This window comes from Ostrea edulis, chromosome 5 (assembly GCF_947568905.1).
Source record: "Ostrea edulis chromosome 5, xbOstEdul1.1, whole genome shotgun sequence".
Taxonomy (NCBI): Eukaryota; Metazoa; Mollusca; class Bivalvia; order Ostreida; family Ostreidae; genus Ostrea; species Ostrea edulis.
Window position 1 is genome coordinate 15,128,840 of NC_079168.1, and position 23,801 is coordinate 15,152,640.

Here is a 23,801-nt window from a genome sequence, read left to right on the forward strand (position 1 = left end):
AGAGGAATCGTCACAGCATCACTACTATTCTTGGTGGGAAAATCAAGCAGATGCAGACGACTTTCCTGAAATCGTAATTTTGACTTTAACATGTCAAATAATTCCACAAAGGGTGATCTCTTAGAAGATGTGATAGAATATAAAACTCAGAAAGCTTTATGGACATTCTTATCCCCGTTTCTTATCATAACAGGAGATATTGGAAGCCTTTTGTCCGTGATAGTTCTCAACCAGCAAAAGCTGTGTAGATATAGATCATCTACCGTTACCTACCTGAAATATTTGGCTCTTGGAGATATTTTACTTTTAAACGGGTGTCTTTTTCCAGACTGGATTAACTATGCTTTCAGTGTCAATATTCATAAGTATTCCATTGGATGCAAACTACACACTTTCCTTGTTTACTTGTCGACAGACTTCACCAACTGGATTTTAGTTGCCGTTACTATTGACCGTTGTATTGCTGTGTGCTTGCCACTAAAAGCAAGGGTTTACGACCATTTCCGAATTTGTAAAGCCACCATATCTGCAATCTTTATTGTGATGACGGTTTTGAATTTACACCTGTTCTGGAATATGAAAACCTCCAACAAAGAAGAGCCATGCATTGAAGCGAACTACTTCACCTCTCATGTCTGGCCATGGATAGATTTCTGTATTTTCTGCGTCCTTCCATTCTTGACCATGTTCGTTTGCAACGTATTAATTCTAAGAGCCATTACAAAATCCAGAAAGAAAGCAATGTCCTACAGGGATTCAAGTCTCTCCATTTCTACCGATCCAAGGAAAGCGGGTTTGTCTGAAAGGAGATCTTCGCACTTGACCAAAATGTTGCTTACAGTGAGTTCGGTATTTCTTGTCTTGACGCTTCCAATCATTATTGTTGAGCTTCCTCCATCTCTCTTCTTCAATGATGATTCGCAAGTGCATCAGTTTGCAAGATACAAGCTGGCTTGGACGATTGGTAATATACTACAATACGTGAACAGTGCTGGACATTTCTTCATGTACTTCATGACTTGTCCATCTTTCCGAAATGAATTGAAAAACCTTATTTGCAAAAGAACTTGGACAAAATCAAAAGGAAGAATAAGTGTTGTATCGCTGTCTCATGTTTCGTAGAGAACAGTAAACCGGTAGAGCTAAATAGGTTCCTCTTCTATTCTAACCACTTGAAATGTAACCCAACTCTCAACATAAATAATTTAAAATTATGATATTTTTGAGGGAATATTTTATTTTATTACAAATTAAGAATTGCATGTACATCGTCATTATAAATATGTTAATGCAGTTTATGAATATGAATTCGTGCTTTTTTAAATATTTACAGCAATAATGAAAACTCAGCGAAGTAATAGATCTCTTCTGCTTATGACCAGTCTGACAAATTCTGTTGATAAAAAGAAAGATTGAAATTTACAATTTACATTAACCTTTAACATAATGCTTAAGCAACACAATGCATGGAAGAATATTATACATTTATTGCATGATAGTGAGGGAGATATGACGATTTATTCACCCAAGAACAACCTTATTCCCCGAGGGCAACGCACGAGAGGAATATGATTTTTCTTGGGTGAATAAATCTTCATATTTCCCGAACATTCATGCAATAAATTGATTATTATACCGAAACAAAGCAAGACTACTAAAGCGCATTTGAAATTGGAGTCCGCTCATCTATACATTGTATGTAGCTCAGATCGCCCTAACAGTAACACCGCGCCGTCAACGTATTACAGTGATATGATAACCAGTTTTTGTATTTCCATTCTCCTTGAATGCTAATTTACGTGCTTGTTTTTCTATCAACCAAAACCAGGCGATTTTTAAAAACTCTGTATCAGAGACGAACTATGAATGTAGAATGACTCGGACTTATTGTGACGTCACCATACACTTCGTCTACCTTGACGTTAAAATAAAGCAAAATACACAAGGCTGCCCAAAGTATGAAATATGATAGGGAGATATGATGTTTGAGAGGGAGATATGAAGTTTTGTCATTTCCTGGCACGTGACTGTCTAGACCAATCAGATTACAGATTACGCGTTGCATAAAATTCTCATACTGAGGTATAATATATATATATATATATATATATATATATATATATATATATATATATATATATATATATATTCAATAATGAATTTTCAACCGCTCACCTTCAAAATTTATTTTACCATCTCCATCGCTATCAATTTCACTGATCATTCCATCAATTTCTTCTTCCGTCATTTTTTGCCCCATATTTATCATGACATTTCTGAGTTCCTGTGCACTTATATACCCACTCCTGTTGGCGTCGAATGCTCGGAAAGCATCCATCAGCTCCCCCTCTTTGTCGCTATATCGAATCTGCTTGGACATCATCTTCACAAAGTCATCAAATTGTATCTCACCTTCACCTATGGTAAGATTTGATGTATATCATTTGATAATCTATGAACTCAAAGAGCACAGGGGGCTCTCCATGCATGACACCAACAAAAGATTGCCAAATACAATTAGAAAAAAACCTTCAGATAATTATGTAAAGACCTAATGTTCAATTTGTGTCATACTAAATTTTAAAGAATATTTCACTTCTATTTGACTGCTTGACACAAGTAAAATAAAGTAACATTATGATTTCGTTGTATGCATTCTGATTATTTAATAAAGTTTCATTTTGTGCGCACCTGTAGGATCGACCACGCCCATCATATCTCTTAGTTCCTTAGAAGATGGCTGTTTTCCACAAGTCTTTAAAACATGTTCCAAGTTTTTGGTACTGATTACCCCATTCCCAGTTGAATCAAACAAGTCAAAAAGAGCTCGGAACTCTGTTGAAGATATGTAATATTGATGTTTGATAAGTTAATTCCTAGCTGAGTCAAATAAAACAATTAGAATTTAGAATTCTGTTTTAAAACATTTCATATTGATAAACTTAAAATAACAAAGAATAAAGGGGATTGAAATAGTTCAAGTGAACACTGTTATCATTTCCACTTACCTTCAATTTGTTCATCGCTTAAGTCCTCCATTTGCATTGATAAGAAATGTTACAGTCTGTCCATGTACGTAAATTTATCTGTAACATGAATTTGAAATACTGTATATTCGTCTTTATCATTTTGGTATTCATTTATTATAAAAACACAATTAACGATACTATAAACATCATTCATATGTAATGATTTTCTCACTGAGGTCACACTAGTCAAATTTGTAAAGAAGGTTTTGATAATTTCCAATTAATCATTTTCGTATGGGAAAACGATGTCTTTTAAACGAGTCGATTTTGATTTTTAAGTGTGAAGCATATACATGTACTTCTTTATGCTAATCCTAGTATTCAGCCAAAAATAATTGTTTCATAAAGTAAACAGATGAAAGCATATATTGAATTCTTTAACCTATTTCACACAAAGCTTTCTTTTCATGCGAGTGATCGTTAATGAAAACAATTTATGAAATTTTATCTTTATGGCGCTTCATACCCAATGTTAAAAAATGCTTTCTTGCTGGAGTTTTTTTTTTTCCCTTTCTAATTCAAAGGATAGACATGTTGTATAAATATTTATATATGTACACTTGTATATGCAACATTGTAGATATGGAGTGTGTTTAATTTCTTTTAGAAAGATTTTCATGAAATAAGTTTAATGTTTTCAATTTTTTTAAAATCAAATTAACAAGGGATATCTTTTATGTCGTTAAATATACATGTTTAATCATAGTTATCATAAATTCGATATTATGCGATGCAAATATGTATGAATTGCCGTAAAATAACAAGAAGAAAAATTTACCTTGTGGTGTTAATCTTTCACAAGAAGGTATTGATCAAACCTATTTTCCCAAACTGCTTGGAGCGGATTGTTTCACAGACAATCTAGATCGCTATCATATACTGATTGTCAACTTTTTAACGATACAAGTAGATAATGAAATCTTTAAACATCGGTTTATTTATGCTGTAAAGCCTGTTAACACATCTATGGGAACAACGACTAAGCCTGACAAGGGACGGCAATTTAAATAGACAAGGCTCAGGTGTAAACAAAGGTAGGGTCCGCTTTGTATAAGTGATATTAGCATAATAATATAACTTCCAACGCTTTTCAAAAAACAAAACAAAAATCTTTTGCCAAGCCATACATCCTGTATTATAAATTCTTAAAACTATTTTATCATGGATTTTCATTTACAACTACACTGATGTTAAAATATCACAGACTTCAATGTCTCATTATTGAAATATATAATTTACACAGTAGAATATTGATGATCCGTATATTTTACGTTGCATAACAATTCCCACACACTATGTCTGCTCGAGACGCACTCTTACCATGGCTGCGCCAAACCTTAGACGTAAAGCCTTTTGTGGCTGCTTCATTTAAAAGTGAGAGTCGCGGGATATTTGGGCGCGAGACCTTAAAAATTGAGGTCCCGTGTCGGGGCAGATATTGGCAGGATAAGAACCTCACTGCTACGGTATCGAGGGCCATGAATATTTGTGGAACTTCAACTACAGTCGACGACCACTCGATATGAGTGAAATCATAGGCGCCTGGTTCAAGGATATTGCACTATAACCTATATGTAAACAATGGAGGAAATTCGAACCTCGAATAGATACATGTATTTCTCTCCGACCTATGGTGTCTGACCGTGTCTCTTTATTCATTTTATCCAATCTCTACCCAGAGTTATCGTTCCGCTACGCTCCACTAATACCTCTGTCAACGTCTAAAAAGTTATATCAAAATGTACAAAAACTAACTTAGCATATCGAACTGTAATGATAATATCTGAGCAAATCAAACACTTCTCTGATTTTTTTAAAATCAGAAGATGGTAAATATGAGACACCTGAGCGAATTAGAAGGTTTATATAAATATTCATTCATTCAATAATACTAGTATAATCATGGAATTCGTTGTTTTTGTGAACCTACTTTAAGATTTAAAGCATAAAACTTAAACTTATAGAATTATTATCCATGATGCTATAGGTATAGGTAAGTTTTGCCAAGAATCTTGACATTTAGACGTTGACAGAGGTGTTGTAACGCAGCGTAATACGCCCTCTGGTGAGAGATTGCATTTTATCATGTTTCAAGAAGCTTAAATACACGTGTCATTATCCCAGAACACTAATTCATCCACGTTTTAAAAAATGTCTTATCCCACTGATTCATAATATACAAATGTATAACTATTTTAAGATGTCGACTTTTCGTCCCTTGTATTGCAGGTGGTGTAATTTAAACTATGTATGAAATGTCGTAAGGTGTCGGCATCTTTATCAAAACGACTTCAAAGGGGGGTTTTCAAGAGGATTCATATTTTTATTTAATTTTTGTATTTTCCACAATGCGGAATACAAGCCCCTGTGGTTGAAATACGACTCCGACTACCTGACTGATATATAGATTGGAAAGAAATATTTCGTAAATTTGGGGTCAATTTACAATGTTTAAATAACACTACACCACTTGACCGAAACATGGACTGTAGGAAATCATTTTAATATTTTGGGGCTATTTTTCAATGTTGAAATATGACCCACCACTTGTAGGAGATGGACTGTACAGAAAAGGTTTTGTACATTAAGGCTTTCTTTCCAATATTGAAATTCTTTTGTCCCACCATAAATGATAGCTATGGGTCATTTTTAACAAGGGTCAAAATTTCACGATTGGGAGGGTAATTTACGGTCTGGGTCAATTTTCAACGTTACACCGGCGTGGAGCGTGTAATATATTTCACAAAGATGTCCTCATGGATTTTTTTCGAAGTTAACCCTGTGACGTCAGAGACAAAATTGTTGAGGCACTTAATCTAATCTACATTGTAAAATGTGCGGTTTTCAGCAGGTAAATATATTGTGTTGCGGAAGCCACGTGATGATCACATTTTTTTAACCTCATCCAAATATCGTTTATATCTTTAAAAGATACATGTAGTAATGATGTATTTCATTTTTCTCAAATTCCATACAATTTCGAGAAAAGGGGGGAATCCCTTCCATGTTAATACACAAATTAGCCCCCCCCCCCCCCCCCCCCCCCCCCCCCCCCCCCCATATAATTATGCTTTTAAAAAACAAGGTAAGCAGATTGCAAAAAAATGTAGGTTGGGAAAACGGAATAATACAGTGTTCTTTACACCTTCTGGTTATATTGAAAACAAGTATGAGTTATATACTATATGTCCTTTTAATGCATGTAACAACTTTGGTACATTCATCGTAGTTATGAAGCCAAGGCAATAAAATGGCATAACATTAACAGAATAAAATTTTTTTACTTTATCAAAACAATTATGCAACAATACAAGTCCTATAACTCGCGCAAATTCATGCATGTACATATGTATTGAATGATTTGGTGTATCTTTGATTTGAAAAGAGCCGCTTCTCTTTGTTACCTCTTTGATTTCATAAGGAGTTTGAAATCTGAAATAAAAGAATATGCAAGATGAGTAAAACAAATACCCACATTTGTCTGTATATTGATTTAACTAATATTTGCACGTATCAATTTTTGCTTCCCGTGGGGATCAGGGTTGGAATAGGTCCTCAGTATCCCTTGCTTGTCGCCACAAAGGCGACTAATTGGGGCGGTCCTTCGGATGAGACCGCAAAATCCGAGGCCTCATGTCACAGCAGGTGTGGCACGATGAAGATCCCTCCCTGCTCAAACGCCGATCGTAGGTCTAAATGCAACCAATGGTGACGTTTCCATGAGATAAATATTCTCGAAAGAGACGTTAACAATATCCAATCAATCAATCAAGTTGTGTCGATGTGACAAGAATTCAATTTATATGACGTACGAGTTCAAACTCAGTCGTTTAGGTGTGGGTGTGGGTGGGTGGGGGGGGGGGGGGGGGGGGGCAAGGCAAAGACAAACAAGCATTCTACAAGTACTGCATAGCAATACATGATTGTCCATTACAGGTCTCAAGTCAATTTGTCTGCGTAATATTCTGCTTGAATAATCATACGTCAACAGTTTACGAACAAGAATAACCAGGACCCATGAAATTAAAGCCATAAATGACAGGTTCCACATTCCATTTTGTCACAAGTAGTAACAAAAGTACCAGAAACAGTACCTCATATGCCCGTCGGACACTAATGACAAAATTTCAGTGCAATATCTTTATCTATAATGACAAAAGTCCAGGAAACTTTTTGTCCTACGTTTAGCCTTAAAGTATACCGTACAGCGTATGTCTCGGAGCACCAATTAAGCTGAAATGCAAACTGAATCTGTATTTCCCTGATATGAAGGTTGTGACCATATTTCAGGGCATTGCCTGTATCCATAACGAATAACAGTCCGGAAAACTGTTTACTTTTAGTCTTAATTAGGTCACGGTGCACCAATCCAGCTGAAATGCAAACTCACTCTTATGCTTCTTGAGGGAGAAATTGTAGTACAATTTCAATGCTGTACATGCATCCTTTACGGAAAAATGTTCGGTAAAAGTGACCTCGGACGGACGCAAGGACGGACAGAGTGCAAACACACAGTCCCTTTTGACCATTCACAAACAGAAATCTTTGGAATATTTTCTATACCTACCTTCATAACTTATTTTACCGTCCCCGTCCTTGTCAGCTTCTGTCATCATCTCGTCCACCTCTTCGTCCGTCAGCCTCTCTCCCATACAGAACATTCCGTACTTTAATTCCTGTGCATTGATGTATCCGTTTCCGCTGCGATCAAATATACGAAATGCTTCCCTCATTTCTTCCTCCGTGTCCGTCTTATTCATTTCTTTGACAATCATTTCAAGAAATTCTTCAAAATCTATCACTCCGTTGCCTTAAAAACATAAAGAAATGGGAATAACGTTTGTTAGGGATATGAATTACATTGCCTTGTTGTTCTAAAAGAGTTAATATGATCTTGCCAAATACATGTAACGCGTTGCCTGCTACTAGATAAAGGCAATATAAACAGGACATCGATGCAAATTGAAAAAAGTCAATTTATTTTGATGACGAAATTGTATAAATTTAAGAAAAATAACAGCATAGTGAAGGCCAGAAGGACTAGGGGGGTTATAAGAACACACGTGTCACATCGGTATGATTATGCAATCAGACCCCCTAAAACGTAGAATGAGATATTGAGATAAAACTGTCTGCAATCATATAAGATGGGTTTTACAAAGAAATCAGGTGTTTACATTCCAAATTTTGCACCCTCCATTAAGTATATGTATTTACTATAGCATATAGGATCAAGTGTTTTTCATCACAATGATACTCCGAAAACGTATGACAATAGGCTATGTATTCTTTAAGAACCTTTCTTACATCATACAGCGTTTGCCAATATTTCTTATGTGGTGATTAGTATGAGAAGTATGTAAAATAAATCCTGTGCTACATTGTACATGTATATAAATAGCCGAAAACCTTGTTTTGTTAGATACCTACATGTTGGATATATAACGTCCGCAGTATATTACTTGTATTTAACAGAATATGATTAGTTCGTGTTCTTAATGTACGTATTCAATAGGCAAGCTTAAGATAATTTGGAATTTTCGTATATCAATACAAGCAGGATGTTTTGGAATAAAATGGTTGAATTAACCAGAAAATAACATTATACAAGCTTCAATATATACCGTCTAAATCCACTTCATCAACCATTGCCCTGAGCTCTGTGACTGACGGATTCTGACCCAAAGATCTCATGACTGTACCCAGTTCTTTTGTGTTAATGCTGCCATCATTGTCTTTGTCAAAGAGACTGAAAGCCACTCGAAATTCTAAAGAAGCGACAGAGGTGCTTTGATTTATTTGCAATGGCGTTTAATAAAGTGAAAGAATTTCAAGTTGTTTTTTTTTAAATTGACATTTTCATATGCGAAAAGAAACTTTGACTACATGCTTTAGAGTACAATGTGTCTTGCAATTACATTATTGATATTTATCATCAAATTAATACACTACTATGATTCATTCGCAAAGGGTCCTTTAAAACGGTAAAAAAAAAATATTGACTTTGTTACTTACCCATAATCTGTTCTGGTGACAGTTCGCTAGCCTGAGGAGAAGATATAATCATATAAGTAAGATACTTAATTCCGGTAATCACAAGGCAAAATAATGGACATATTAGCAACCTGCTTGAATCTTTTCTGTTGTACACATCTTTTTTTTTTATTGACTGAAGCAAACTGCTTCCATTTTGTACATCGCTTCTTTCAAAAAGTTCAATAAAATAATTAATAATTCACTGTATGACTACTCTTTGGGGAATGTTCACACCAATGTCCTGCTGATTATGTGTATACATGTACCTCCCTCCTGACAAGGAATGAACGAAAACACAACATAGTACGGTGGTTTCTTTGTTTCAAATTCAACACTTTTATGTTATTTAGATTGTATGCATAGATATACTTTAAGAAAAGATGTTATAGTAAAAAGAAATCGAAATAAACCTCAACTACCTGAATGAAGGAATTTTTGATCAGTGTTTAAGCAAAATATGTCTTACCATGATGGATATAACGTCTGCTCTAAACCCGGGAATCCTCCTCTACTGTTGTTTACAGGAATATACCATTTACATCGGAGACGCCTATTTTGTAGACACTTGTCATGTGCTTATTAAGGTAGCACACTATCATTGAAATATATTTCATATTATTATTATGGATCATTTCAGTTCAAGTTCCCTTTAAATTTAGAAAGTGTTCCTATAAACTCCTCATCTGTTTATTGACATTCGCTCCTCGTATTTCGGTCCATTCTCACGTGTGGTTTCATTTATCGTACAATCTCAGTCATCGATTTCTATGTAGATTTCATTACGTGTTAGGTGAGAATAATTAATCCAAAGCAGGTAAAATTGCTGTATCTTGTGAAAAGAATGTCACCCTCGAAGAACTGTAAATTGGAATTAAGAACTCTTAGGCATAAAGGAAGTTGGTGTCCTTTAGTATCGATTTTCTTTATATGTGATTGAACGAAAGAGGTGCCAGCAATGGGCGATGAATTGAAAGAAGCTTCAGAGAAGCACGTATTACACATATTCTAAAAGATCTTGCAGAGAGTGACATGTTTCCTTCAATAAAAAGATTGTGTCGATAACAGCGGGGAAATAAACGACTTTATCCCGTCATGCACAGTGTTAATAGACGTAGCAGGCTTTGGGGCTTCTATTCAGCGGTGCATAATTCATTTTAAATGGTTATAGAAAAGAAAAAGTATTGTCGTTGGTTGAGAATTGTGTATATATACAATGGCTAGTTTAGTTTGCAGACTAATTGTGGATATTATATTTTGTAATGTACATGGATTTATTAGTATGGATTTCAAATTTATCACTTTAACAAAATAATTTTAATGTTTCTTTTTATAATACACTGTACAATCCATCAGTACTATGTTTGGGGCAATATTAACAATCTTTTTAGATAAGCGTTCTACATAGAATGTAAAATTGTGGATATTGTGAGGGACTAGTCCACATTTTAGAAGAAGAAACAGTTTTTATTTTTTATGTTAAATATTAAATATATTCCTCATATAAAGTTGACAACCAAAATTTGGACCTTCTTCATGCAAGGATAAAAGCAGTATTTTAACCTTAACTCTGTGTTATGTAAACTAGACTCGAACCCTGCCTATGTTTACTAACAAACTAGTGAAATATAACAGTAACATATCTCAATGTTTACTAACAAACTAGTGAAATATAACAGTAACATATCTCAATGTTTACTAACAAACTAGTGAAATATAACAGTAACATATCTCAACCTTTGTTTACAAAATAAATAAGAAAATCTCTATAATGAGCTTATACTATAATGTATAACCTTAATTTTTGTTTAAACTTTTTATCCACATTAGATAGTAGATTTGATCATTAAAAGTGGCAACAAAATTTTGGGGGAAATCGTGAATCAGTTCCTTTTTAAAAGATATGTACTTATGGTTATGGAATATGACATCATAACATCGTTTGCTAACCCTTCCTATGCATTCTTCTCAACTAAGTGGTGGTGATATGATTAAATGTGTAAGTTACCTATCATACTCCTCATCTGACAATCTTTTCTTAAATTGAAAATCAGAATCGAGACTTCCAGTACTAGTAAATAAATACATGAGTTGAAACTATAAATGACGCATTATACTATGTTGAATTATGATTGCCTCAACTTCCAAGAGAGAACGGGAATTAAAAAATAATAAATAAATTCGTTTCCACTCACATGTCGATTGGAAATATCACAGGTTCTTCCACATCTGCTTCGTACTTGGATATTTTATTGAACATTGATGTTAACAGCAAAGAAACAACTCTACTTTATGACAAACGGGATTATTTCAACTTCTCCATCGTCAGCTTCCCATATTCATGTACCATTATCACCTGCATATAGTGTTTATGTCTCTCAACTGATTCGAAACGCACAAACATGTTCTGCGTATGATCAGTTTTCAAATCGAGGAAGGCTACTGACTAAAATAAGCTGATGCTACAGGGGTTTCAACAGTCTCGTTTAAAGTCAGCATTTCGAAAAATCTATGATTACTCTTTGCAAAATTTATGAGATTGATCCCTGTTCCTTATCTTCGCTTTTTCATCGAAGAGTAATACAATGGACGACTTTGTAAACTTCCACGTGTGTTACCCCCCTCAATACATGTACATGTAAGATTGGCTACCCCACTTTATCATGACATTGGCGGTTTTACTTCCATTATTGTTATTCAAACATATTCAATAATCCACTCGCATTGTACTTTTTCAATAAATTGACATTTATGTAATATGTACAAACAATTTGAGTTGTCTTTCATTGCTCTCCAATTACTTCCCTTGGACAAATATGAATTAAGTGCCCCTGATTCAATAATTCTTTTCCGTCTATAACTGCTACACAAAAGGTTGATATTCCCTTATTTCATGAAGAATCTGAATTTTCAAACCCACCCACCCAGAATTATTCTATTGTCTTTGCTTTTTTCTGAAGCAGGGTTTGATTTGTTTGCTTTTGATATTTTCACCAGCCGTGCCCTTTATAGCCAAATAAAATATGAAAACAAATATTGACTGTGTCTGTTTGCACTTTCTGAAATAATAGGGGGAAAATGATAATAAAACACTAATTGTCGTAAATCATGATTTTATTCTAGTGTGTATTTACGACAGGAAACTTCATGGATACGATATCAGTTAGGCCACATTCTATAGTCTGACCACTGAAGACTGGCCCAGATCCTGCTGGAGTTCCGGTCAAAATGACATCACCTGGTTCAAGAGTGAAGTACTTACTAGCGTAAGATATTATTTCCGGAATTGGATAAATCATATCCGAGGTACTGCTTTCTTGCTTCATTATACCATCAACCTTAAGCCACAAGCCAACATCACTGTAATTAGGAATTCGGTATTTATCAATGAATTCGCTCACAGGACATGAAGTGTCAAACCCTTTGCAAAGAAACCATGGCCTGGATTTCTGTTTGGCTTCGTTGTGGAAATCCTTTGCAGTCATGTCGAGTGCCAGTAAGAACCCACCGATGTAATCATCAGCTTCAGATGGTGAGATATTTGTACATCTTTTTCGAATGACAACTCCCAGTTCCACTTCATGATATAGCAATTCACATCCTAGTGGGACCTTAAAAAAGTTATTAGCAAGCTAACAATTTTGAAGCGTGATGATAGCATGAAATCTTAAGTTTCCCATATTTTGAAATCCATTTCTACAATAACGAAACAAACAATAAAACTGAACGTCGATATAAATGCTAAAAGAACCTGGTAACATTTCTGATTGTCTTAAGGGTTGTTTGAAGACACTGGTGTTACAGTGACTAATTCCTTCATCTCAGCCTTATCATTGACAAATGCAAACAATGCTGACGTCTAGCATGTGCGCTGATTAAACAAGAATACAATATGTTCCAATAATTTTCAGAATGAATGGCAGTCTCGGGGAATCAAAAAATGAAGAAAAGTTTAACATGTGGGACACTTTAAAGGTAAAATTAATTCGTTTCTTAACTACATATACATTTATACTTTTATTTCTTTATTGCAATTTTACGTACAATTCAAATAATTAAAGGTAGGGAGAGGGCTGAAATAGGCTATGCCTGTTGCCCCAATCCCATTCACCTATTGGTGAATAAAATATTGTTTGAATTAAATAATCAAAGATAATATATATATATATATGTATATAATTCTTACTATTGTTGAGTAACTTGAAGTAAATCAGTTTTCATCATTATCGTGATTCAAGTAATTAAACATTAAATTCGGGTAAAATCTTTAAACTTAATGTATGTGCATGTATTTTCTGTTTAAGTCTGATTATTAAAGTATATGGACATCTGAGATAAATGTAGTTTAAAACTCAACAGAAGGTTTTTAGAAAATATTTTTAACTGCAAACTTGATATTAATTCCATTGGCATCTTCTCTACCGTAGATCTAAGTATGTGTGTGCGTGCGTGTGTTTCAATGTTGTTTTTGCCCTTGATATCTCTACAAATTGTAATAATAACCATGTCCTCCTGAATGCGCTGTGGTTGTGAACAGTGCGCTTGTATGAATTATTAGTAGTACGCTGAGAATTCCGACGGAAATGAAAGTAGAAAATAGACCTCATTTTTTGAAAGTACATAAGAATATGAACTGAGAGGCGCAGTTCATGAAGATTGCCATCATGATGCGAAGAAATTAAATAGAATATGTAATAAAATTTTATTTGACATACTGTTTTGAAGCTTTCTTTTTCATTTAACGACACTTGCTACAAAACAACTTTTTTCAAAAATGATGAATATGAATACTAGATATATATTTTTATATGTAGAATGTGTTTAACCGTATACGTGGGTAATGGGGATTCATTATCTTTTGTTGTGGGCCTAAAGGGTAATTTCAACCACAATTGTGACATATTTTTTCAAACGCATCTTGTTAAAATGTACTGAGCTCCATTATGAATTCATTTCATAAAAAATCGGAAGTTTTTCTAAATTTTTCAATTCTGTTTATAATTTTAATTTGGGGAACATTTTCAACCCATCGGGTGTTCGGCGAATATCAGCGGATGTCCAAGTCAGTTAAAAACTCTAACTCATATTTAAAAGAAAAGTTTCTTCGCTTCCCAGTTGCGACAAAGTGGAAAAAGAACCTACATCACGGATACGAGTATGTACTGGCAATGTTAACAAGTAGGTATGTCGGAAAACAGTTTAACTACTTTCTTTACATATTATGTTAACCATGGATGCGATTGTACCTTAATATTCGCACCCTCGGAAACGTAGGCGGTCGTTGGTTTCATGAATAGAATGGGCTTCTCTGGATTTGGAATTCCTTGTGCTGCAGTCAGACTTCTGAAGAACATGTATACTATAATTATGTACTGAGAACTAGTTGTTTATGACAAAATACATCTACATTGTATTATTGCTTACTTTGATCTACAGTACTGACAGTCATTAAGAAAATTCTTTACACAAACTTTCCTCACCTGTAGTTTCTACACACAGCTACTATTTTCTTGCCATGATTTTTAAAATCTCTGTACAGTTCCGCCATGACGAGTATAAATATCTGACTTTCTTACAGAATACTACGTGTTTATAGGAAGAGCAAATTAAAGATAAGAAATTGATTTCGGTTACCTTGACCGTTTTCTATAGATGCCTGTATGCTATACTCACATGGTGAGATCACCGTATTTCTGTCGATGTATGTCATTGGGGACTATTGTTATATAGGGATTGTGACACGAGGTTGAGGAGGGGGTGGTTGTTTGATTAGCTGAAAATCCCGATTTTTATAATTTTGTAATATCCGTGGTCATGACTCTCCATATGATTTTTTTTTATCAGTAGATGTATAGAAAGTTAGAAACAATATCGATGCATCTTTAAAACCTCACATGTTCTAATGTTTAATTGTCGTACATCTACGTACGTTGGTGTTGTCGTGTATATACATGTTCATGTTCAAATGCGTTTTTCGACAATTTTGTCGGACCTTGAAATCTTAACATTTGTTACGAGTAACTCGGCCCCTGTTGTTGTTGCTGGGAGGTGCTAAGGGGGCCTGCATATACAACAACCACAATCCTAGTCAACGCTGACAAATAACATACTGGGATAACGGAGTCACGCCCACCCAAACCACGTGACCTGCTAGCCCCCAAGCGGATTTTGTGCATATACTTGAATAAAAGAATTGGTGCATTCTGGATGCACAGTGGCAAATATTGATGATTTAAACAAGATATAAATCTGTCCAGAGTTGGATACCGGATTAGATTAGATTTTTTGGCCGTTCTTGAAGTGATATACAGTGTTTTAGCATCGGAGTCTGAAGAATGGCTAAATTGACATATTGCCCGTTGGAAATTTGGAGTTTGATTTCACTAGACACATTATAGCCTTACTCAACTGCCCAGGTGGGTAAATAGAATCCCCATTGTCATTGAAAATAGACTCTGCGTTAGGCCGACCTGGAGGTGTAGCCTCACTGTTTAAGCTTGGATCTGTAACCCGAACTGTGATAGGAGCCTTGTTTACAATGGCCGATAGCATACCGGTATGTGATTTACTGCATTTACTCGTCACTGAAGCGTGGTGGAGAGTTGTCGTATAGTAACCCGTGGACTGGTCCTGAACTGGTCCCCAAACGGAGAGAAATAATCCATCCTTCTTCCTCTTCCCCTGGATGACGGCTGCATGCACTCCTCCTTTTCTTCTTGGCATTTTATATACAATGTTAAGCTATAAACAAAGTTAAGGTAGGGGGTCTATGCATGAATTTTTGTAAGTGTCAAAATAGACAGGTGGTATGCATGAATCAAAATTGCAAGACAAAACATTGGCAAGATAGCACTAAAGCATTGATCATGGCCACATACATGACCAACTGCTGGGGAATCTTGCACGGTGGTTGTGACGTACAGGTGTAATAACCTCACTAATACCCTAAAAGGAAATGGCTAGCAGCCCAACGACGGTTTCAGAGCGATATGGGCCATGAAAATGGCGTCTAACGAAAGTTAACATCTAACCACTTTCTTAATAAAAGAAGACATTTCTCATCATTGTGGATGTGTAGAACTTTATCATTGTGAATGTGTAGAACTTTATCATGGTGGATGTGTAGAACTTTATCATTGTGGATGTGTAGAACTTTATCATTGTGGATGTGTAGAACTTTGCTATGAGGCGAAATCCGTCGATCATCACAAATTTCAAGAATAGGGTCTTAAATCGAATAACATTTTAAAAAAAAATGTTGCGATTCATGTTTGTAATTTACGTCATTCCTAACAAATGAATGAGAATTCGATCTGCATTTTGCACTTAGCCAAACGCTAAGGACAGTGTACTTTCACACGAATACGCGGCCCGAGGGGAACCGGGTTAGAATAGGTCCTCAGTGTCCCTTTCTTGTCGTAAGAGGCGACTAAATGGGGCGGTCCTTCGGATGAGACCACAAAAACCGAGGTCCCGTGTCACGATAAAGATCTCTCCCGGCTCAAAGGTCGTAAGCGCCGAGCATAAGCCTAAATATTGCAGCTCTTCACCGGCAATGGTGACGTCTCCATATGAGTGAAAGATTCTCGAGAGGGACGTTAAACAATACTCAATCAATCAAATGAATACGCTTTGATTTTACCTGTTTTTAAGAATTTCCCAGAATTACCATAGTACCAATATATCATAAGAGATAAATAGAAATAGTAAAGAATAAATTTGAAAACAAAATGTCTGTACCTACAAAATCTGTATATCCACTAATATGATTTAACTCATCGAAGTTAAATATGCATATATTTTTCTAAGATGTACATGTATCATCATGGTGATTTCTGCTTGTATTTTCCGGTACATCTTAAATGCATTGAATCGTGTGGTGATAACTGAGTGTTTTGAACTCTGCTTTTCTTTTTCAAGTGTGTATTCAATTAGAGTAATCTGGAAATATGCTTTGATTATCTTATATTTTATGACAAGCTCCTTGAATACATGAAACAACAGCATACACGCAACTGAGAAGTTTTATTTTCATTAAAACACTTTTTGAAATGTTCCTTTGTTCTATGTGTGCAGATCTTCAGTTCTTTATAACTCTCTGCTCGCCTTTTTACCGGGAATCCACAAATCGCAAAATTCAACTATGTGCCATCATATTGATAAATTCTGTAAATAATAGAGGAAGTATGATTATTATTAACTCAGAACAATCTTGTTTGTCAAAGAATTCAACTTTTAATCCGACTAAATATTCCCGGATATTTGCTAAAAGAGATCGCGCACTTAAAAGAGTTAATTGATTTTTATTTCATGTTTCGTTTAATTCGGTGGACACAGTTTTATGTTTGTAGTCTTTAATCAAAGTGCATTTGAATGCTACCAAAAAATTTGCTCTTTCAGAATTTTGATACAAAATCGAAAACGGAAATTTCTTTACATATCTCTCGCCAAATCTGAATTTTTACAAAAGCAATCAATAATTTTTGCAATTGGTTTTATTTCCGGTGGTATGACAAGTTAATGGGATTTCGGAAATAAAAAAATATATATATATTGTGTATTGCACTCTCTTCAAGAACAAACTATTTTGGAATCACTAGCCATTTCATGTGATATTCATAACATTCCAAGTAAAAAAAGAAAGAAGGTTGAATTCAACATACACCAAGGCCGTGTCGTCCTTGACAGTCGTTATTCGTATAAAACGTGGGAACAGTAAAACAATGCAAAACATTTGAATTCAATTTTTGGAATATTTACTTAATCTCCCAATATAACTGCGATCGATAGGATGTAAGTCCTATAGATACATCCACCTTATTTAATTTCATTTTCTGCAGAGTGGTCGATTGATTTCATTGTCTTTTGTTGCCTTTCGGATGAAAATCAAACAAATTTGAACAGTTTTAGCGGGCGGCGCCATACCCCATTAGTTCTATGGAGCATAATTAATGACGTGAGTTATGATTTGGTGGTAGGACGAATCGGAAGAAATTGAATTTAATCAGGTAAGGAATGATTGTTAGAAAGAAATCTTTGTTTCTTTTTCAAATAATTTTAATGATTTTTTTTTTATTTTGGTTAAAAACTTTTTGCGGTGGCTTAGTGGTTTGAGGGTTTGCTTCATGACTGGGGGGTGGGGGTGGTCGTGGCAAGCAAGGACCTTTGTAACAGGAAGGGAGTAAACGCAACGGTCTATACCGGAAGTCGAACCCGGGCCTCCTGAATCTCTAGTCAGGTGCTCTACCCTGAGCTATCTGGCCACCGGCGATCGAACCTAGCTGACCGCTACAATCCTCCCTCCTTAAATTGTCTTAGCCTTCGAAGACTCACACAACCCAGATTTTTTGCCTCGGGCAGGACTTTCACCTACAAGTCCAGGGGTGGTCAACGGCACTAAATGTATTCAGGAATGGAGAAAATGCAGCGGACCATACGGCGATTCGAACTCTAGCTAGGTGTTCTACGAAATGAAATATCTAGCCAGCGGCGATCGCACCCGGCTGTCCGCTACATTCCCCCGCCTTAAATGTTTTACACTTGAAGACATCAACCCAGGATCTTAATTCCCCTGGCAAGCACTTTCACCTGTCAGTTCCGGGGGCTGATCTACGGCACCAAATGCAACAGGAAGAGAGAATATGTAACGGACCAGACCTGAGTTTGAATCCCGGTCTGGTCCGTTGTATTTTTTCCCTTCCAGTTACACCGTAAACGGGCCAAGCCAAACCCAAGGCGAAAACATAAGCCAAACCAAACGCTCAGCATATATATTTTAGAGAAGTGAGAGTTACGAGCAATTTGGATTATATTTTTTGAAAGTCCCATGTCATGGAAGTATGTAGTAATGTTGATATTGCATCCATAAGAAAATTCTATTTACCTGAAATATATCGTTTAAATTCTAATATATTCAAATATAATAACCTCATGAACTCAAAGGATAAAATTGCGGCTCTGGGTGTCGCACATACAATGTAGGTCTAACATTATGTCAATTCAATCACAGTTGGTAATATCTCGAATTGAGAACAATTCTCAGTGGGATATACAAATCTCTTTCTGTATGCATTACTACTTGTACTTTTTCATGGAATGCTATACAAACTTGATAATCTTCGATGTAACGTGAATTTAGTACATACACATGCTCATGTACATTTATGCTGCAGCACGAGACTAAAAGACAGGTTGCTTTGGATTCGTATTGGACAAATAGATTCTTCTCATATATATACAAGTTGTATTCAATATACACTTTCATTTCAACTAAATCGAACATTTTCAATATATATTGCATTAATTATCGTATATTTAAATCTTAATCAAATACAGTCGTGTTTTAGCAATGAAAACATTGGTCGGTAAAACTGATCGAAATAGATATTGAAGGGCCGGTGTTGATGGTGATTAATGCTCGTTTTCTATACATTTCTTTTAACTCCTGAGCCGGGGTTTAACCCGGGATTCTGAGCACGGATCAATACTAGTAGTGCTCAGTTAAACACAAAAAAAGTCCAATTATTCTCCGAGAAATAGGCTTTTATCGGGTACCTAATGTAAGTATCATTTGATTTCTATTTTTTGGTATTTCATAGAAAGTAAATGCGATAATGAAATTAAAAGACACTAAGGGATGTGGTAAACATACACTGTAGTTCTACTTTTTCCATCATATTCATAAAGGTTTAAATAAATTAATCGTTTTTTCTGTGCCGTTACAACCAGAAACGGCAATAATCATACATTACTACAATTGTATGATACATGTATATAGAAGAAATTGGGGGTAGACGAGCATTAATCCGATGCATTTTGCGTGACCTGGTCATTTCTTCTGTGAGTAATGTTAAACAGTTTACAACAATTTTGTAATCATTGCTCAAGAACAGGCATTTTTGAAAATCTGTATGCCATTACATGTTCTTCTGTTGACCTGTGGTTTTAAAATCCTATAATCTAGTATTTGTACCTTTGAAATGTATTAGATTTTAGATCTAAGCCTATCTATAAATTCATTATTCTCTTTATATCTAAGTTTATCTATATTTGACCTTTTCCCCTAATAGATGTTTAGATAAAAGTCTCTATATATTTACTTTCGTAATGATTGGATTTTTAAATCTAAGCCTATCTACATTTCCTGTTGTAATGTAGTGGATTTTGAGATCGAAGCCTATCTACATTTACTAGAGCTGCAGCGATTCACAAACTTTTCGATTCGACTCGATTACGATTTTAGCCATTCGATTCGGTTATTTTCAATTCGATTATTTGAATAGTAACTTGGTTATTCAACATTTACTTTCAATTACAATCATCATACACAAACACTTCAGATAATTTGAAGGCTATTGGAATTTCAATAATTAAAAGAAAAAATAAAGAAAAATTTTAAACATCCTTGGCTAGATTGAATCAACATAAATTTCTTTAACTATTTAAGTACATGCAACTTAAGCCAAAAGAAACTTCTCGAAATTAGATATATGATATCACAAATGCAAATCTTAAACAGGTTGGGAACACTTCCCCTATAGCTAAAACGCGATTATCCCTCTTTAGCGAGAAATAAACATTACCATAAACAGGTGTTTTGGAGTATTTATTGAAAATGGCAAATCCCTAGACTTGCTCAAGTCTCTATGTTGTTTTTATTACTTTATCATTTCGTTCAAATTTTTCTGTGTTTCAGAAGTCTAAATATCTGCTCACTACCATACTTATGTTTGACATTATTAAAAGTATTAAAGAGAGCAATGATTATTAAACATGGAGACTTGAGCAAGTCTAGCAAATCCCGTGCAACACTGAATAAGTGCGATACACACTCAACATGATGCGAATTGTTTCTATGAAATTGACAGCATAGTCAAGAAATTGAATATCAAAGTTGCTGCGTAAGAAGAAAGCAGTCTGAAATCCAATGCACATCGTGAGTGTTTTTGTTTTGATTAATATATTTGCAGAAGGATCAGACATTTTAGCACTTTTTCTTCTTTTTATGTGAAACACGAAGAGATATACTCCACGGGTGTTTTTCTCGGTTGTACGGGATATATTTACTCTCACTAAAGAGGGATAATCGTATTTTAGCGAGAATATCTCGCTCTAGGGGAAGTGTTCCCAGCCTGTTAAAAGCACAATATGCTAGTTTGACTCAAGAATTTGTTTAACCACTCATTGACACTCGTTCCGAGATTGCAGCAAATCAATGGGAATAATCAAAACAAATCTAACATGTTTTCTAATCTTTTACTACCTATCTAAAACCAAAATACTCCTACTCTTTAGATTCAAGTGATTTGGAACGATCTTTGAGCTCCTCCATCTTGTTTCTTTTAGTGACCTAAGTGTTGATTAGATGTTTACTAGCCAACCAGAGGCATCGTTGAAAAGTTAAAGGAAGTGAATAGATAACTTGTACACATTCTATTCTCTTATATTGAACCGAACCGAATTTGCTCAGGTGTGAATCGAGAATCGATTTGGCCGACAGAATTGCGGTTTTCGATGCATTGCGATGAATCGTTGCACCTCTAACATATACCTTCGTAATGTATTGGACCACCTTCCGTGTGTTCCGCTGCTTTTATAATCTCTTCCATTTCTTCTGTACTAAGCTTCTCTCCAACTTGTTGTAGTACTTGTCTGAGATCATTAGGGGATACATAACCTTTCTTTTCACGATCAAACACAAGAAAGGCTTCCATTAATTCGTCCACAGTGCTTAAATTCTTCACGTATTTTGACATTAACATTTGGAAAGTTGGGTAGTCAACTACTCCTTCCCCTGTAACAAAAATGATAGTATTTTTTGTCTTCTTTTGTGTAGTTCGTACTCAAAATATTTGTTTACTTTATACAATGTCATTCCAAAATGTGCGGATGTGTTGTTGATAGGTGAATATGTGTTTATGATCATAACAAATGCTGAAATTAAAAAAGAAGTACAAAACATACTAATATCTCAAGAAGATTTTTTATGGCGTAGTGGAGTGAAACAAGCGTAGTGGTAATGCTTCCATATCTACAAATATTGACTCATTTAAATTAAATAAGGTATTCTCCCTGAATGAGAACAGAAAGATATATACTATATATGTATCTGATAAGAATGAAAAGCGAAGATACTGTATCCCACATGTAAGTCATTGTTTGATAGGAGCTCTCCGTTCCGAGTTCTTGTGGTTGTTATTGAATGTACAAATGAACTGAATTCTGTTTTATTTGTCTGATACCTTCAGAATCCACTTCATTGATCATGTCTGCTAACTCGGCCTCTGTCGGGTTATGTCCAATGGAGCGCATAATGGAACCCAGTTCTCTCGTCATAATAAAACCTTCGCCATCTCTGTCAAACATACTGAAGGCATTCTTTAACACTGTAAGACAAAAATACATTTATGGTAATCCATACATTTTAAATCGCTTTAAGAGTGGAATTGTTGAAAATGATTATAAATACAAGTGTTGAGTGAAATTTATTTTTACCTACTTGCCACAGTTTCTGCTTTTACCCCCTCCACCTTAAATAACGTACACAAAAAGTTCAGATATATGTTACAATTATTGCTCGTTGATCAATGGAAGAGCATACAGGACACTTTGATTTTTAATGCAATATCATGTACAATGATTTGATTCACACATGTTTATAATAATAGATTTTGCTTATAGTGAAATGTATACACGTACAATGTAGATTATAAAATATGTCCGTGATGGATCATGCAGTTGTTTACAATATTGTATAGATTGAGATTGTGGATAGTCGTATAGCAGAAACTGCCTGAAAACTTGATAAATGTCTCGCTTACTAACAGCACGATACTTCATTATAATGACAACGGTAAAGCAAATATTCACTCCTGTGTTTATTCTGTTGAAAACAAATGCGTGGCGAGTGGAATTTTGTACAAGAATTGTGAAAAACAAACACGTGACCATGAATATTACATGTATATTGCAAACTCTTCCCACAACTATATTTTGGTTGAAACAACCTGCATAATAAATGTTGTAGCTTATGAACAAATATTTAAATGATTGTGTAACTTGATATTGTATAATTTACACTTCACCGAAGATTCAGATTACTCACTTCTTAAAACTGGTATTAAGAAAAACTTACTTACCATTTTTACTGGGAATCTTAATTAGAAGAACTAAAACTGGCTCTCCATTTTAAACTTCTGAGAGGTCAAAATATGTTTTGTTCTCTGGTGTTTGCTTAAGGCATTTACTGTGTTATCTTTGGGAAGAAAAATCAACAATAGGGAAATCAAGCATTCGAATCGGCGGAATGAGTCGGCCCGCCAGCCAGAGTTTTAAATCTTTTGTTTTATGACAAAGCAATCAGACATTTATTATTTACATACGAGCACGCTAGTGTATTAATCAAATAGTTTTCCGAACATTCCGGTTGTATGTTGCTCCTGTTAAATATTGTACGATATAATTATGACTGCTCCGGGTACTAAAATGAGCTTTCCAATGGTAATAAAGTTCACTACTAAATGCTTTGGTTTCAGTAGGAGATAGTGTGGTATAAAGTATTCTATGCTTTAAAAACAGTTTTCTAGTGAAAATATTACCACAAAGCAAAGCGCCAGAATGTGTTCTACACTTTATTTTGAATGCAGTTAGTATTTGGAAGTATTCTAATATCGATGACAACAAATTCCCTTTCACCCATACTTTGATTAAACATATCATTTTGTCCTGTAAGCTTGTTGC

The 23,801-nt window shown here is 35.0% G+C and overlaps 2 protein-coding genes across 2 annotated transcripts; both read right to left on the bottom strand.

Moving 5' to 3' along the window:
* Positions 1 to 1,217: 1,217 nt before the first annotated feature.
* LOC125651326 (uncharacterized) lies at positions 1,218 to 23,342 on the bottom strand. The gene is made up of 12 exons (XM_056166002.1): positions 23,201 to 23,342; positions 22,561 to 22,591; positions 22,304 to 22,447; positions 21,613 to 21,855; positions 12,197 to 12,663; positions 9,532 to 9,573; positions 9,045 to 9,075; positions 8,654 to 8,797; positions 7,597 to 7,839; positions 2,692 to 2,835; positions 2,176 to 2,418; positions 1,218 to 1,393 (listed from the first exon to the last, which is right to left on the bottom strand). The coding sequence occupies exons 1-12, from the start codon at positions 23,201 to 23,203 to the stop codon at positions 1,347 to 1,349; spliced, it is 1,782 nt and encodes a 593-aa protein (XP_056021977.1). The 5' UTR covers positions 23,204 to 23,342; the 3' UTR covers positions 1,218 to 1,346.
* LOC125650457 (fumarylacetoacetate hydrolase domain-containing protein 1-like) lies at positions 12,159 to 14,790 on the bottom strand. The gene is made up of 3 exons (XM_048878794.2): positions 14,543 to 14,790; positions 14,309 to 14,405; positions 12,159 to 12,673 (listed from the first exon to the last, which is right to left on the bottom strand). Exons 1-3 carry the CDS (start codon positions 14,608 to 14,610, stop codon positions 12,182 to 12,184), a joined length of 657 nt encoding a protein of 218 aa, XP_048734751.1. The 5' UTR covers positions 14,611 to 14,790; the 3' UTR covers positions 12,159 to 12,181.
* Positions 23,343 to 23,801: the final 459 nt, after the last annotated feature.